This window comes from Siniperca chuatsi, linkage group LG10 (assembly GCF_020085105.1).
Source record: "Siniperca chuatsi isolate FFG_IHB_CAS linkage group LG10, ASM2008510v1, whole genome shotgun sequence".
Lineage (NCBI taxonomy): Eukaryota > Metazoa > Chordata > Actinopteri > Centrarchiformes > Sinipercidae > Siniperca > Siniperca chuatsi.
Genome location: NC_058051.1, coordinates 25803696 through 25817930, shown reverse-complemented (window position 1 = coordinate 25817930; position 14235 = coordinate 25803696). Strand labels below are relative to the sequence as shown.

General features: G+C 43.6%; 1 protein-coding gene across 7 annotated transcripts in view; it reads right to left on the bottom strand.

Annotated features, from left to right (window-relative positions):
* plxna2 (plexin A2) overlaps nt 1–14235 on the bottom strand; it is a 164930-nt gene that overhangs the window by 125883 nt on the left and 24812 nt on the right. For all 7 annotated transcript variants that reach the window (XM_044212707.1, XM_044212709.1, XM_044212710.1 and 4 more), the window contains exons 2-3: nt 12529–13862; nt 7916–8098 (exon numbers count right to left, since the gene is read on the bottom strand). In XM_044212707.1, the coding sequence (XP_044068642.1) occupies nt 7916–8098; nt 12529–13728 (1383 nt within the window). In that variant the 5' untranslated portion in view covers nt 13729–13862. The remainder of the gene's footprint in view (nt 1–7915; nt 8099–12528; nt 13863–14235) is intronic.

Genomic DNA, 14235 nt, shown 5'->3' with positions numbered 1-14235 from the left:
GGGCCCTGCTTCCCAACACAGCTCCCTTGCATAATATTTTGGACCTATTTTTCTTGTGTTTTTATTGCACATAAAACATTCGATTGCCAGGATGTGTGGGCTAGAAATACCATATTCATAAGAATGAGAAAGGCCACTTCTTACTAAGAGAAACATGGGAATATTCAGCTTACTTGTTTAATCTTTCTGTCTAACCAGGAAGACATGGATCTGGGTAGTCAGTGGCGTTTGATGTGGCGTCCCAGTCCTAATGACACTACTACTCCCAACATTGATAAAAACCACACAATTCACTGCCACAGGCATAGTATGACTCCCAGGCTCCGTATGTGAGCAACAGTGTAAAAGCAGAGCCAAGACATATGCCTTCTTTCCCTTAAGTATTTCCAAACATGAGAAACTTTTCATGGGCAAAGTAAATCCTTTTGCCATCAACTTAATTTGTAGACCAATCAGCAAGATAATATGCTGAAAAACTGGATTACAGCAATGCTCTCTCTACAAGTAGTCTCTGGTGAAAAGTGCCTCTAATCAACAATGGGTTAATTAATCTCACTCATGAAGTTAAGTCCAATTATGGGATGCACTCAACAGGGTAATTTGTTTGCTAAAAAAAGAGAAGACATTGTCAAAAACAAATCTAGTAACTAAAATATAAAAATCTTGGTGATTAATTAATAATAAGTAGTGCACAACATATTTATGGACATATGTGATTCTGTCTGTGTCTTTTGGGATTTGGCTTACATTGGCATGGATGCATATTATTGCATATCTTCCGGTTAAATAAAGCCTACGTGTATAAAATCCATCTGTAGTAAAATGTATGCACTGTATGAGTATTTGTCTCTTGTTGTTAGATAATGAAAAACGCTTCCTTCGAGACACTGGCAGAGAAAAGAGCAAGCAATTAGAGGAAGAGAATGGAGCGGGAGGCAGATAGAAGGAGAGAAAGCAACAGAGAGCTGTTTGAATGTGATTAATGAGATCACTGCAGGGTAGGCTGTGTCATTGTAATAGTCTGAGCAGGGAAGAGAAGGAGAAAAAGACTGGGAGTAAGAGTGAGAGACTGAGACAGAGAAAGGGACAGGAAGAACGAGAGGAATGAGGGGGGAGAAGAAAGGAGAAAGAAAATGAGAGGGGACAGCCGGTTGACTGACCAGAGAAGAAAGAGAGGGAATGAGACGCAGAGACTGACATAGAGAGAGAGAGAGAGAGAGAGAGAGAGAGAGAGAGAGAGAGAGAGAGAGAGAGAGAGAGTAAATCAAAGAGAATAAGAAGGGAAAAACAGATATAAGGCTTGGATGAATGGAACGGCAGGGGCTCTCAGGCCTTTTAACAGTCAAGTGTTTAGAGAAGCCTGGACCAGGTCTAGCAGATAGAGAGTCTTGTACTCTAAAGACAGCCATGAAAGACACAGCCTGCCCGCTATCTGGCTCAGGGTTAAGAACTGAGCAGGAGGGGGTCGAGTGTAGGCCAGGTTCCGAAAGGTCACGCACACATCCTGCCAGTCCACAACTCAATGAACAAGCTAGTCATTAGATAGACTATAGACAGTTATGGTAATTAATCACCTATGGCAACCACCTCCAAACACAAACACCCACAGCCCATACCCATACATACACATTCTGTCTTTCTTCCAGACATAAAATGCCACAGGAATTGGAATTGTATTGCCTCAATAAAAAGCACAATAAAAAAATAAATCAGAACTTTTACTATAAAAATTGTTCCTACAGATAAGACAGAGGACTTAAAGCTCAGGCTCTACTGAAGCTCTTCACAGATGTTCAGTAGAGTTCAGACCACCTGCTGATCAGAGGGTATTCCCCATGAAGCACAATGAAGGCCTTCCATAAAGCACTTCACAGAACTGTAAGATAATAGGTATTGGTCATCCTGTCTTGCAGTAGAGGTTAGAAGGACGGTTGACAGTCTCTGTGAGCTGGCATCCACATATGCCCTGAGGTCCAGGTAATGACAGAAATATAATTTACCTCTATTTACACTTCTCCAAATAGTGCTGATTTTACTGTAGGACATTTGATTCAGCCTCTTTGAGAGAGTGCTGCAGGTTGTGTTGGGAGGGAAAATGTTCTTTTACTAGCAAAAGTACTTTCTTCAGGCTATGCTTGGCTCCCAGCCGTTGCTGGTGGGCAAACGGAGGCTGTATTGCTTAGTTTAATATGATTAAAACGATTGCAGGCAATCTAGCAGGGAGAGTCCTGAAGATGGCTGTAATAGATGAATATTGGCAGCTGTCATTTCAGCTAAAATGCTCCTTATGTCTCAATGCCACTTGTCTATTTGTCATTTTGCTAAGTTTGAAATGTTAGTTGCCTGCTTCATAAACAGGTGAATTGAGTAGGGTAGTTTTCATTTAATTTAAAAAAAAACCAAAGACAGTGGTTTAACAAAAGAATGTAATTATTTGTTCTGTGTGGGATTAATTGGACCACACCATTCAATCTGAAACAAAGTGATGCAATGGTTATTATAGAAGACATTCAGTAAGAAATAACAATTTGTGAGTATGATGATTGGAAACAAATTCTACCTGGTGGCAATTGTGACAACGCTTTTCACTTCTAATTGTATTTCTTTTCAAGTCATACAGTGACAATGGAGATGTTTAATAAAGCCATTAAAATGATTAATTCTATGTGTTTTTAGGTTGTTTATTTGCAATCCCATGAGGAGGCACTAATGACCAACTGGAAACAACAACTGAAAGTTGTTAATAAAGTGAAGTGAACGGGGTTCATGTTCATATCATACTTCATATATCATGATAGTATGTGTGTGTTTCTGTGTGTGTGGTTGAGTGGATGCAGGTGACAGGACCCCTCAGTTCTGTTCTCAGAGTAATTTGTACCCCTAGGGAAACTGTTGTTGTTAGTGACATCATCCGAAAATACTAGTTAGAGCCCCTCTCTCTCTCTCTCTCTCTCTCTGGTTCTCTGTCTACTTGTCTGTCTGTCATTTTGTCTCTCCATCTCTGTCCTTTTCCACCTGTCCTCCTCTTTCTTCCTCTCTATCCCAATTTCCTCCATTACCAGGTTGACAATCCAGTTTGGCTACAGCAAACACAGTGCCAAAGGGTTGGAGAACAGAGTGACAACAAACAACTATGCTTAGCTGATACCTCGTTTCCACATAAAAATCCAGGCCAGGCTAAGCCAGGCCACACCAAAGCAGGGCATGAACAAGTCAAGCAGGTGAGCAGCCTCTGGGTTGACAGGCAACAGACTGGCAAGGCTCTCAGATCACATTCTGAGGGTGAGGAATGCAAGGACTAACTCTCTGAGGCTTATTGGGGGTGAACATAGCATAGAGGGGTGAGAGAGGGGTTGGAAGGGGGGTTGACCACTTGTCCACCATGGCCCTGTAGGAGCAGCTGCCTGCATTTACAAGCCTTTCAAGTCCTCAACACTTTATGCCTGAGGATCAGCTGCTACCCTCAACGACACTCCAGTACTGTCTGCACAACACATACATCCTTGCTGCTATTCAGGCCAGTGTGGGAGCCAGGTGAGTCACCCATGCACCCTCAGCTCCGTTAACCAGTTCAACGGGACTGGTCCAGTTAAACACCTGAACCACCCTTTCAAGTTGTCCCCTTCAGCTGCCAAGGGCATCATCCAAACCAATTCCTAATTATTCATCAGGGCATGATGAGAAGAATTAATTAGGCCGAAAGCAGAACATCATGGTTGAACGCTTGAAGGATAAAGAGCCGGAAGACATTTTTTTCATCCATGGTTTACTGCTGATACAACCACCCACTAATCAACCCCTGACTTCCATTCAACACTTACATCCACCACCATCATTTGTGGTGTTTGAATAAAGGAAACAAAGCATGCAGTGCAAGTGCAAATATTGAGGAAATACTAGCCTAAAACTACTGAATGTTTTTAGAAAATAGATATATTTTCATGTCAAGGCTTCATGACTCAGTTACATATTACATAATTTAATAAATAAACCTATATAGATCTGAGTACTCTATTGAATATAGAACGCAGGAGAGGATGCCATCTGGGAATGCATCCCTTTGGTCTCAGGTTCAACAGCTCTTAACCCCTGCTGCTCTGAGAGAACTGGGATGGAGGATGTTCATGCTCACTGGCTGCGAATTGACTCTGATTAACAGGGGAATCCTGAATGTGCCTCTGCTGAGCTTGCTTTAACCTCCCCATTCATCTATTGCTAGGATGTCTTTCAACATCCAATTTTACATGTGCAGCCGTGCCCTCCATCTCCATCTATATCAAAGGCAGTGCTCCCCGCAGCTCCTCTCCTCCTTAATGCTGCCGTCGCTTCCCACCAATCCCAGTCCCCGTGTGGGATATGTCTGTGTTTAAGCACAAAGTGAACCACACACAGCCAATTCCAATTTAGATGATGCAATTCTTCGGTAATGTGTATCCAGAATAAACTGCATAGCAGATTGCCTATCTCTATAATTTGACCCGTAGAGCCCTGTAGCAGTCTTTTGGTCTCCGGGTACATAAGAGTGATAACGTAGATGATGGAGCCTGGTCAATATAATATACAGCCTGGTGAGTATCAATGTAAATCTAGGTCTAGAATTTAAATAGGACATTAACTCATGGGCAAGACTACAAGCCCACTGGAACATATTCTGATGGAGTGGACTAAAAGTCTAGTTTTGGTCCCGTTTGGTCCTGATTTGAACTGGTTTCACTGTTGCTAGAAAAAGGCCTGGAATATTGATTGCCCCCTAGCAGCTTTCTGCTGAGGTGAACATCTGCTGCCCGCCACAATCAATCACTGCCTCCAGGGGTGCCACCCAGAAGTCCACAACCAGTTTCTGAAAGCCTTATGACACTCAGACTAAACACTTATTACATAACTGTTGTTTGATAACACTAGATTTCACTAGATTTCCACCTTCACAAAATATATTTGTTTGTTTGATACTACATCACACAGTAAAATGTAAGCACTTCACATCCTATATACATGATCACAGCATGTGAGTGCTAATATACTGTATGAGGCTCACAACTGTAGTGGTATTGTTCCCACTATACATGCATTCTCCTCACCTTAGTGTCTGCTTACTCCGCCACCCTCTTAACCCCTCTTCCTCAATCAATCCCCTGCAAAAGCTGGCTACAGGTAGCAGTCTCCGCCAACACTATCCCTCCTGCTTTGCCATGCTCCAGCAAAGCCCAGGAAACACCAGCATATACAGGAGCCGGTATGCAGGGAGAATGAGAGGGGGGGGGGGCAGGGAAGGAGGAGCAGGATTGAATGGGGAAGCGGGAGATGGAGGGCAGGGGAGGGGGGATTCTTTGGGAAGGGAGCCAATCCAATTACAGGCAGCGGTGCAGCCCTGGTTTCTTTGGCGGCACTAAATTCACATTTCAACGGTCTCTTCCTCCCTCCCCCAGTACCTTCCTCCTTCTTCTATCTCTGCCTCTTCCTGCTACTCTTTCTATTATTTTTTTCATCATGGCTCACACTCACACCCCACACGCCACACCCCTCCCTTTCCCCATCTGTCTGTCTCTCTTGGTTGCATGAAAGAGGTAAAGGTACAGAACTGTATCACCAGCAAAGCATCAAATCTTGTCACCCTATAGCTGTGTCATGCTCAGATCTGGAGCCTGCAGCATCCTACCCCACCTACAAGGCTCACACAACTCTGTAAGAGCTTATCAGCCTTCTGCAGGGGAGCTGTAGCCAGGGCTCATCAGGTCACCCTATCCCTCTGCCCTCCCTGTGACACCTGAGGGAGTGAATGGATAACACTCTCAATGTAAACACATGCATATTGCAGACACACTGAAACACACGCAGACTCCTTAACAATGACTGTAAGCAAAACAGTCCTCTTCCTACCACTACTGTCATGCAGCATTATTGATTATTCATCACCTATTAAAAAAGTAATGCTTTCTTTTTCCACACTGGTGCAGACTGCCACGGTGGGTAGGATAATTGTGGTCATTCTCTCTTTCATGCACATTAGGTGGACAGTCAGTGCTTGCTGAATCTTGTACTTGCATGCAAATCAGGACTGGCCCTTGTCCAATAACGTACCTGCATGCAAATTTTTTGCACAGTGGTGATAGCATCTTGTCTAATCACGAGTCGAAACTAATCGGGTTCAAATGAAGTTCAGCAAACTCTTGCTCAACAGCACTATTACACTACAATACACACTTAGCTCCAAATAGCTTGCAGTTTTAGTGTTTAAGCTAACGTTCATGCCATCTTTTGCTGGTTATAATTAAGGTATTCAGAGTACTACCAGAAAGTAAACTTGCTGTATTTTCTCATCTAGGCTACCCGTTGGTGTGATGATGGCATTAGGATGACAATAAATCAGACGATACTCATTACCGGGAAAATTGCTAATGTGTTCTGTTAGGGCAAGTGGCATTACTACCTTATTCTGTTGTCATGTGCCTCAGTCTCTGTGGTTGAGTGCTCTACCAGGTTTTTGTGCTCTGGCCACTGGACCGTGGTGCCCATTCTCTAGGTGCCCTTCTCATATCCTGGTTAATTCCTCCCCCATGCAAGTGTTACTGTGGTTACAGTCATGCCCCTCTGAAGAGCGAGCCTAAGTACACAGCAGCACGCAAGGCTATTTTGCATGGATTGAAGGCAGGCGGCAGCTACAGACAAGAGTGTGGAAGGAAGCAGGGAGATAAAAACAATATGCAAGCAACAGCAACACAGTGGGGAAAACACCCTTTTCTGTCTCATCTAATTTAACTGAGTAGAAAAAGGTGCTAAATTATTAAACAGCTCAAACAGGGGATTACATCAAATGAATATTCTCTCCACCACAGGCTGATTGGTGTATTGATTTAATTATGAATAGATGTAGACCAAAATAATCCAGGCCACCACCATTTGTGTTGCACTGCCATACTTGAAAGAACTTGCCAAAAGAGGTATCAAATTGGTTTTAGGAACTCTCTTTCCTTTTCAGTATCTTCCACTGAACTTCATGCGGCTGTTGTTAGTAGGGGGAGGAATGGCTATATAAGCCAGTTATGGCCCTGTGACACACTCCTGCTGTCACTCAAACAGGCACCCCCATGCGAGGAGGAGCCAAGTGAATACTGACAAATCCTTCAACCAGCTGTCTAAATCTAGTCTAGAACGCACCATCAGTATGCAAGACAAACAACTATTGTGACACAATGCACCCACCCAAACACATATTATCTACATTCAAACATGTTATTAACATTTTAACATTTAGGCATAAGCTGTCTGGAGTGATGTCAGAGCCAAAACAGTGCAACAGCTATTCTAAATTAATCAGCAAAACATAGACACTTCTGATTGACAGTCTCACTCCTCATATCATCCAAACCCAGAGCATAGCACACACTTTCCTCACTATTCAATCCTGTCAGAGAGAAATCTCATCTAATACCTTGTTTCCTGTGGCTGGGGTGCGAAATCTATCATTATTAACTGGCCAGCAGCCCTTAACCCTCTGTGGCGTCTGTGTTCTCTAACCAAGACTAGGAGGTTTAGTGCATGGACCTGCTCTCTTTTTTGCCTCTCAGTGGGCCACAGGCAGAAAGGTGCCTATTAAAATTAATGGGCCAGTGCAGGTTATTCAACACTGTGACACTGGAGCTCACTTAACAAGGAACTGGTAATGACCACTACAGTGAGCTAGCCATCGCCATTACCCCTCTCCGACGCTTTGACAGCAGGCATTAAATATTAAGGAGATAAGTTTCCCTGTGACTATGATCCATCTGCACGGAAATAGGACCACTTCACAGTGTCTGTACCCCATGGACCACTGGACAGCCTGAGTCCTTATTTATCAAAGTGATGAAGTGAGTAGAAATCTCCAACAACAGGCCTTTAACTGCTGGGTGGGAAAAGAAAAGGAGTTGGTACTCACCTTCTTTAGACGTCCACTCTTGGTGCCCACAAAGGCTACACAGTAGCCATTGTAGACATAGGAGGTGACAGAAGTCATGCGGTCCCGAGTCTCGGTGTAGAGAGTGTGACCGGTCACCAGCTGAGAACCACCAAGTGGCTGGTTGATGTCCAGACCACAGAAAGAGTCATCAATGGGCACCGGCTGGAGACAGAGAGGAAAACAAAAGTTATAAAATGAAGTATGAATGAATGACGAGAGAAAAACGGAAACTGAAACACAGAAAAGCATTAAAAGAAAAAAAAAGGTGATCATGACTATGAGACAAATGTACTGTATGAGGGGGAGCGACAAAAATACCTCAGAGGAGAGTCAGACTTGGAGAACAAGACATTAGGAGAGTGTTAAAGCTGTGACGCAGAGTATTATAAAAGAAGACAGCCCAGTAAGGAGGAAAGATGAAGGTGACAGTGAGACAGAAGGAGAGGGCGATGGTCATAGTTGTGGAAATAGTGGCAGTGTCAGAGAGTGTCTGAGATGGAAATGAAGGGGTGAGAGAGGTGAGCCTGAGAGAGAGGGAGGTCAGAGAGAAGTAGACGTGTGCGGGTGAGTATCCCAGCCAGACAAACGTTTTCCTTTCTGTTCCACTTGGCAGACATGTTTCAGCTCCACCTGACTGAGCTCCACCTTGCTCTCACCGTGGCTCATTACCCGGGCCTATCATCAAACCTCTGCAGGAAGACACATACTGCATGATAACTATGTGCACTGGCAAACACACTGCGTGATAACCATGCAACCCTGAAATAGGTATGGAAGCGAAGAAGCTGCACTGAACTGTATTTATCCATTCATTAGAAAATAATCACTACCATAAAGTCTCATTAAGTTTGCCTTCAGTCAATTTGGGCATGCTTATACTGTATATTTCACAAGAATTGCTTAGAGTGGAGACTTAACTCCATCCTGTAGTCTATCTCAAATAAGATAGGAAGAGGTGGTGAATGAGGAGCAAGACAGTGGTCTTTCTGGTGTTGAATCAGGTCAGCTGAGACAGTATGAGTGGCAGTGGCCTCAAAGTGCCATGTGGAGTAAGTGAGATGGCCAGGCAGGCTGAGGCCCAGCACTCTTCCCATGTATATATCCTATAGTCTCTTGCTCACAAACTCTTATCTTATTCTCCCTCTGAATATATATCCCTCTCTCTTCAACTCCAATTCATTAATTCTCTTTTTGTCACTATATCTATCTCTCATCTGTCTCCTCTCTGTCTCTGTCTCTGTCCCTGTCAGAGTGGTATAAGCAGACTATGTTGAGTGACATTTCCCACTCTGGGAGGCAGCTCAGCCTCTCACTACACACCAGGGCTGTAAAACCTTTCAGTACTATGCAGATTTTCATGAGCAGAGCAAAAGCAATAATGCTGACAGGGAATAATCGCTTCCGCTCATATAGTCACGCCCCCCACTTTATGGCATTTCTTTTTATTTCCTTTGCCCAAAATAGCACAGAGTGCTATGGGGTATTCCACTGCAGTATTTAAACTAGAAAAAAAATCAGGTAAGCTTACATGATTTGTTTCTCTTATGATTATAGAATCAAATATTCTGTTTATAACTGCTTAATGCTTGTTTTAAACATATGCTGATTAAACATGAATCAGATGGAAAAGCTAGCAGCTATCTTGAGAAACAGCCATGAGTTCCAGACTTTGGCTTATCAATAGCTACTCCCTAAAATGCATGCAGCTATTCCACATATGGTCTGTTGGGCTCCGCACCATTTGGTTCTGATTATATCTAGATTGTTTAGATGATGTACGCTTAGCAGACTTGGCAGCCAAGCTAAATCCCTCTGGACTCTATGTGGTTGAATTTTCTTGTTCACCTTGTTTTTTTTTGCCCTGCCTTATCACAAATCTCACAAGTAGTGAAGAAATGTAGATTTGCCATGCCTCAGTCTTTTACACGTGATGCAGATTACATTGGTTATCCTTAGCAGAGCTGTGGAGAGACAAAAATAGACTCTAACCCTGTGTGATTAATCTTTATCGACTAACTCACGATACAGTATATTTAATCTATGCTGAAAAACAGTTGTTATCCTGGTCTGCTTCAACAGTAGACTACAACTTGTTAAACAATGTCATAAATTGTTTCATTTGGTGCGGAATTTGAATAACTAATGAATTAGATGTGACAGGACATCTGCTCTCAGAGTTTCCCTCCCAGGGTATATCAGTGTTATCAATACGAGCTCCCCTTTGCTCTCATGAGTGTGGGGCATAAGCAAAAATCAAGGCAGGATGATAGTGTTAGTCAGAGAGCGACACACACAGACAGGCTGATACAGAAAGAATCCCATGATGGCTTTTCCCTCCTTGGGAGTGACTACAGAGATTGTGTGAATCTCCAGATGGCAGAAGGCTGGACGGCTGGGTGATAAATCTTTGATTGGCTGCTGTGTCTGAATCCCCTGGCTCAGTCTCAGTTACATTCCCAGCCTCAGCCTTGGCCTGCATGTAAGCGTACACACAGTGAAATGTCTGCAAGAAGGGAATGAGGGCTGGGGGTATAATTAAGGTTTTCTGCTTTAAGCTCTCTGGCTACCTGCTGTTAGCAATGGACCAGAGGAAAGGCACTGGGACTGCATGTGTAATTTACTCAGAAACCAAGCGAGGTACAGTTAACAGTTAACAAAAAATACAGTCTCTCTGGGTTTGGTCTAACCTTGATTCACCTCATATTTTGATGGATCTCAGACATGGGCACTCTAAAAATACCGCACACAGAGATTCAGGAACATATTTATTTAAGAAAGACAAGATGTGAAACAAATGTGCACTTTAAAGCAGCCACACTGCTTGAGTTGGGGATTGAACTGCAAGCAGACAATGTTAGCATGGCTGACATATCCAGTTGGTAAATGTAATTTGTATAGGCTTTAAGAGTTCCTCATTCATTGACATCTATCTGCATAATCCATATTATAATATGGATTTATTGGCTGCTCAATGAGCATGAGGACATGGTCTTAAGGGCTGTATTCTACATCTTCTTATCTCTGTGGCTACACACACAAAGCTTGTGTATCCTTGGTGTATGATGTTAAAGGAGAGCAGAATGTTATTGGCAGTGCATGCCTAAAGAATGGAGTGGGAGGTGCAGCTTTGCAGGTAACGGCTGGCACCCTACAGAGCACATAGATGATTTGGGATTCTTCTGAGGAAACTAGAAAAAGGCTCTAATTTGAGCTCCCACAGATAGAAAACCGCCCAACCTCACAATTGTTGCCACTATATACTACAATTTCTTCTTCTTCCGCCTACTCTCCTTCCAACCACTTCTCCTGCCTTCTCAGTGGAGCTAATAAAACCCAACAGCACTAGTTCGAGATAATGTCTCCCTCCTCCTGACAATCACCTCTGACATTGTGCTAATGGGGAATTTACTGATTTTAATAAGAGCGGTCAATTGAGAGACCTGGGGGGGATTAGCAACAAAGGAAGCTGATCAGTGGCTTTCATCATTGTGAGGGTAGGGATATCATTAAATCCTAAAAATACATTTAGACCTATGCCACAGCTCCATCACACATATATCTACGCTCTGCATTCACAAGCCCATCCTACGTAGCACACATACACACTGTAACTGACTAGTCATACACTTAGCTAGTCATTAATTCTTAATATTCTTAAATTCCTATTAGCAATTAAAGAATGAAAGCACAGAGGACTGTAGCCTCCTGGGAATGAGGGAAAATCAAGAAACTTAATTCTACTTGACAACATGTAGCAGATACATGGCCTTGTATTGTAGGATAATTGGGGATTTCAGAAGGAATAGTCTGGTGTGTGATCTATGCTAGCATCAGAAGCAGAGTAACTTGAGCATCACCCCCCGACTACTTTTTCTCACTCTAGAAGGGGAGAGTGTGTTTATTTGTATTGTGCTCGAGGAGAATATTATCACTTTGATGGTTGCCAAGAAAAATAAATCATCCCTAATTTATGAAATATACTTGAAAGTGGATGTTGCCTGATATCAGAGCTGCAAAACAATTTGACATAATTACATGAAATACGAGAATCATTTGATAACAGAGAGAATGCTACACAAGGCAGTCAAAAGCATTTCCTGATGATTGCTGTGTTTATTTTCATTACAGCATACGCCCCCAAAAAACATTGAACACTGTGGTTTCTAGGCTTATTGAGAGGCTCTTTGGTCTTTCCCTTATTGTCTTATTTTATGGAAGGAAACAAGATGTAGATGTTATTGGACCATCGTAGAATTCTGACCATTATAATATACAATAGATTAATCTTGTCTCTTCATTGGTTGAGGGCTGATTACAACTAAGAGAATTCAAATGCTCTACTGCAGTGAGATCCCGCTTCACCTTAAAGTATCTATAGAACGAACTGTGTAAATAATAATTTACGTTTCCCAATAAGAGCAGCCTTGGACCGTTGATCATTTTATATGATAATAGAAAAGTCACCATATTGTCACCACATTGAAAGTCATATTTCAGTCATAATCATTTCCATACTGTAAATGAGTGTGTGCATACTGTATGTACAGTACATCTGTGTATGTGTGCATGTATAAACATGTTTTTTTACTCACTGCTTTGGTGCACTGAACATCCTTCCCAAGCAGCCAGTTGAGCTCCAGGTTTCCTTCTCCCTGGTAGCAGGACTGCAGGCGCTCCTTGATTCGTGCATTGATGTCTCGGATGGTGAACACGCAGAGTGCTGAGTCATCTGGCGGGCGATGGAACTGCTTTTGGCCCTTGGAGAAAATGGTGAAAAGCACATCATCTTGGGCGCTGATGTTGAGCGAGGCAGCGAGAACGCGGCCTGGCTTGCCGAGGTAGGCAGCTTGCAGCAGCCGGTACTCGATGCCGTTCTTCACACAGCCAACGGGGAGAGAGACGTAGGAGTGAAACTTGCGATCATCTTTGCAGAGGCGGACAATGCGAGAAGTGTAGAAGAGGTCACTGGTGGATCCGCTTGATGACATGCTGTTCTCTGGTGTCTCAGGCTGGACAGTCAGGAAGTAAACAAAGCTGCCACTGGCAAAGCCATAAATATAGTAGATGTCAAAGTGGGAGACCAGTGCCAGTGTGTCTGATGGTATCTTGATGAGGGAGGACACAAAGTCAGTGTGCAATTCATAGTCAAGCATAGCAGATGATTCTGGGTCACGGGGGAGCTTCCGACTGGAGATGGTAGGAAAGTAGTCCTGTTTTCCATCTACTGCTGTGCCAATAAATAGGGTTCCATCCTGGCCCTGTGAAGGCACAATGACCCCATACATGGTCCCAGTCTGGTTGACACTGGAGAGGTAGTGCTCTTTCTTGTGGGAGGGCTCCACTAAGATAAAGAGGTCATCCAATCTGAGGAGTTTACAGACACCCTGGTACAGGCTGCCACAGGCCAGCAACCGATTTTGGGAATAATCAATGAGGAGAAGCTTGTTGACATTATTGGTAGAGACAAGGGGCTCAGAACAGGGCTGGACAATCAGAGGGGGGTAGCAGGCCTTGTTGTCATCCTCTGGGCCTGTATCATGGGAAACAAGGAGGGTCAGGTTGCCTGAGAGCTTGTACACACGGTTGACTGCTCCAATATACAATGCCCCTGTGGTTTGGTGAACCGTCAGGTGGTTGAAGACCCATTCCCGACGTTCGGGGTGGAAACTAGTGAATGTCTGCCCACTGCAAAAGGCAGGGATTGCTAAGAGCCAGAAGCCTAGCAGAGTAGCTGTAGCTCCTACTTTAGGGTCAGGTGATAAAGTCCTGTGTGTAGCCTGCCAGCCCTCCATGTTCAAGGGGTCTGCAAGGAAACTGCAGAGGAAGCAGAGAGAATGGATGTGGGGAAGACGGGAGGAGACCTTCGCCTTTTTGTTGTTGAAGGCTAACTTGCAGGTCAAATCTTCGCAAGGGTCTTCACATGTTTCTGGAAAAGAAAACAAGAAAGAGAAAAGATGTTAGATAACACAGTATGACTCACATATCCTACAAAGGAAAGACATATGACCAAATGGAAAAGGCTCTTCATTAGAGATTGCACTGCTTGAAAAGGTCAAAGTTCATCCTCAGTAAGGCGATGAGCTGTGGAGAAGAGGAGGGGAGGTTTAAAGAGACAATGGGCGGAAACCATTATGGGGCACATTCCAAAGGAGTTGCTGGATACGGCAGGACAATGCAGGAAAGAGAGGCAGGTTACAGCAACGGAAATTAGCCTGACCTGACTCATAGTACTGCTGCCGCTGTCACACACTGAGCAAGTGGTTTCTAAGAACAGAACAACATCAACGTGGTCGTTGCCC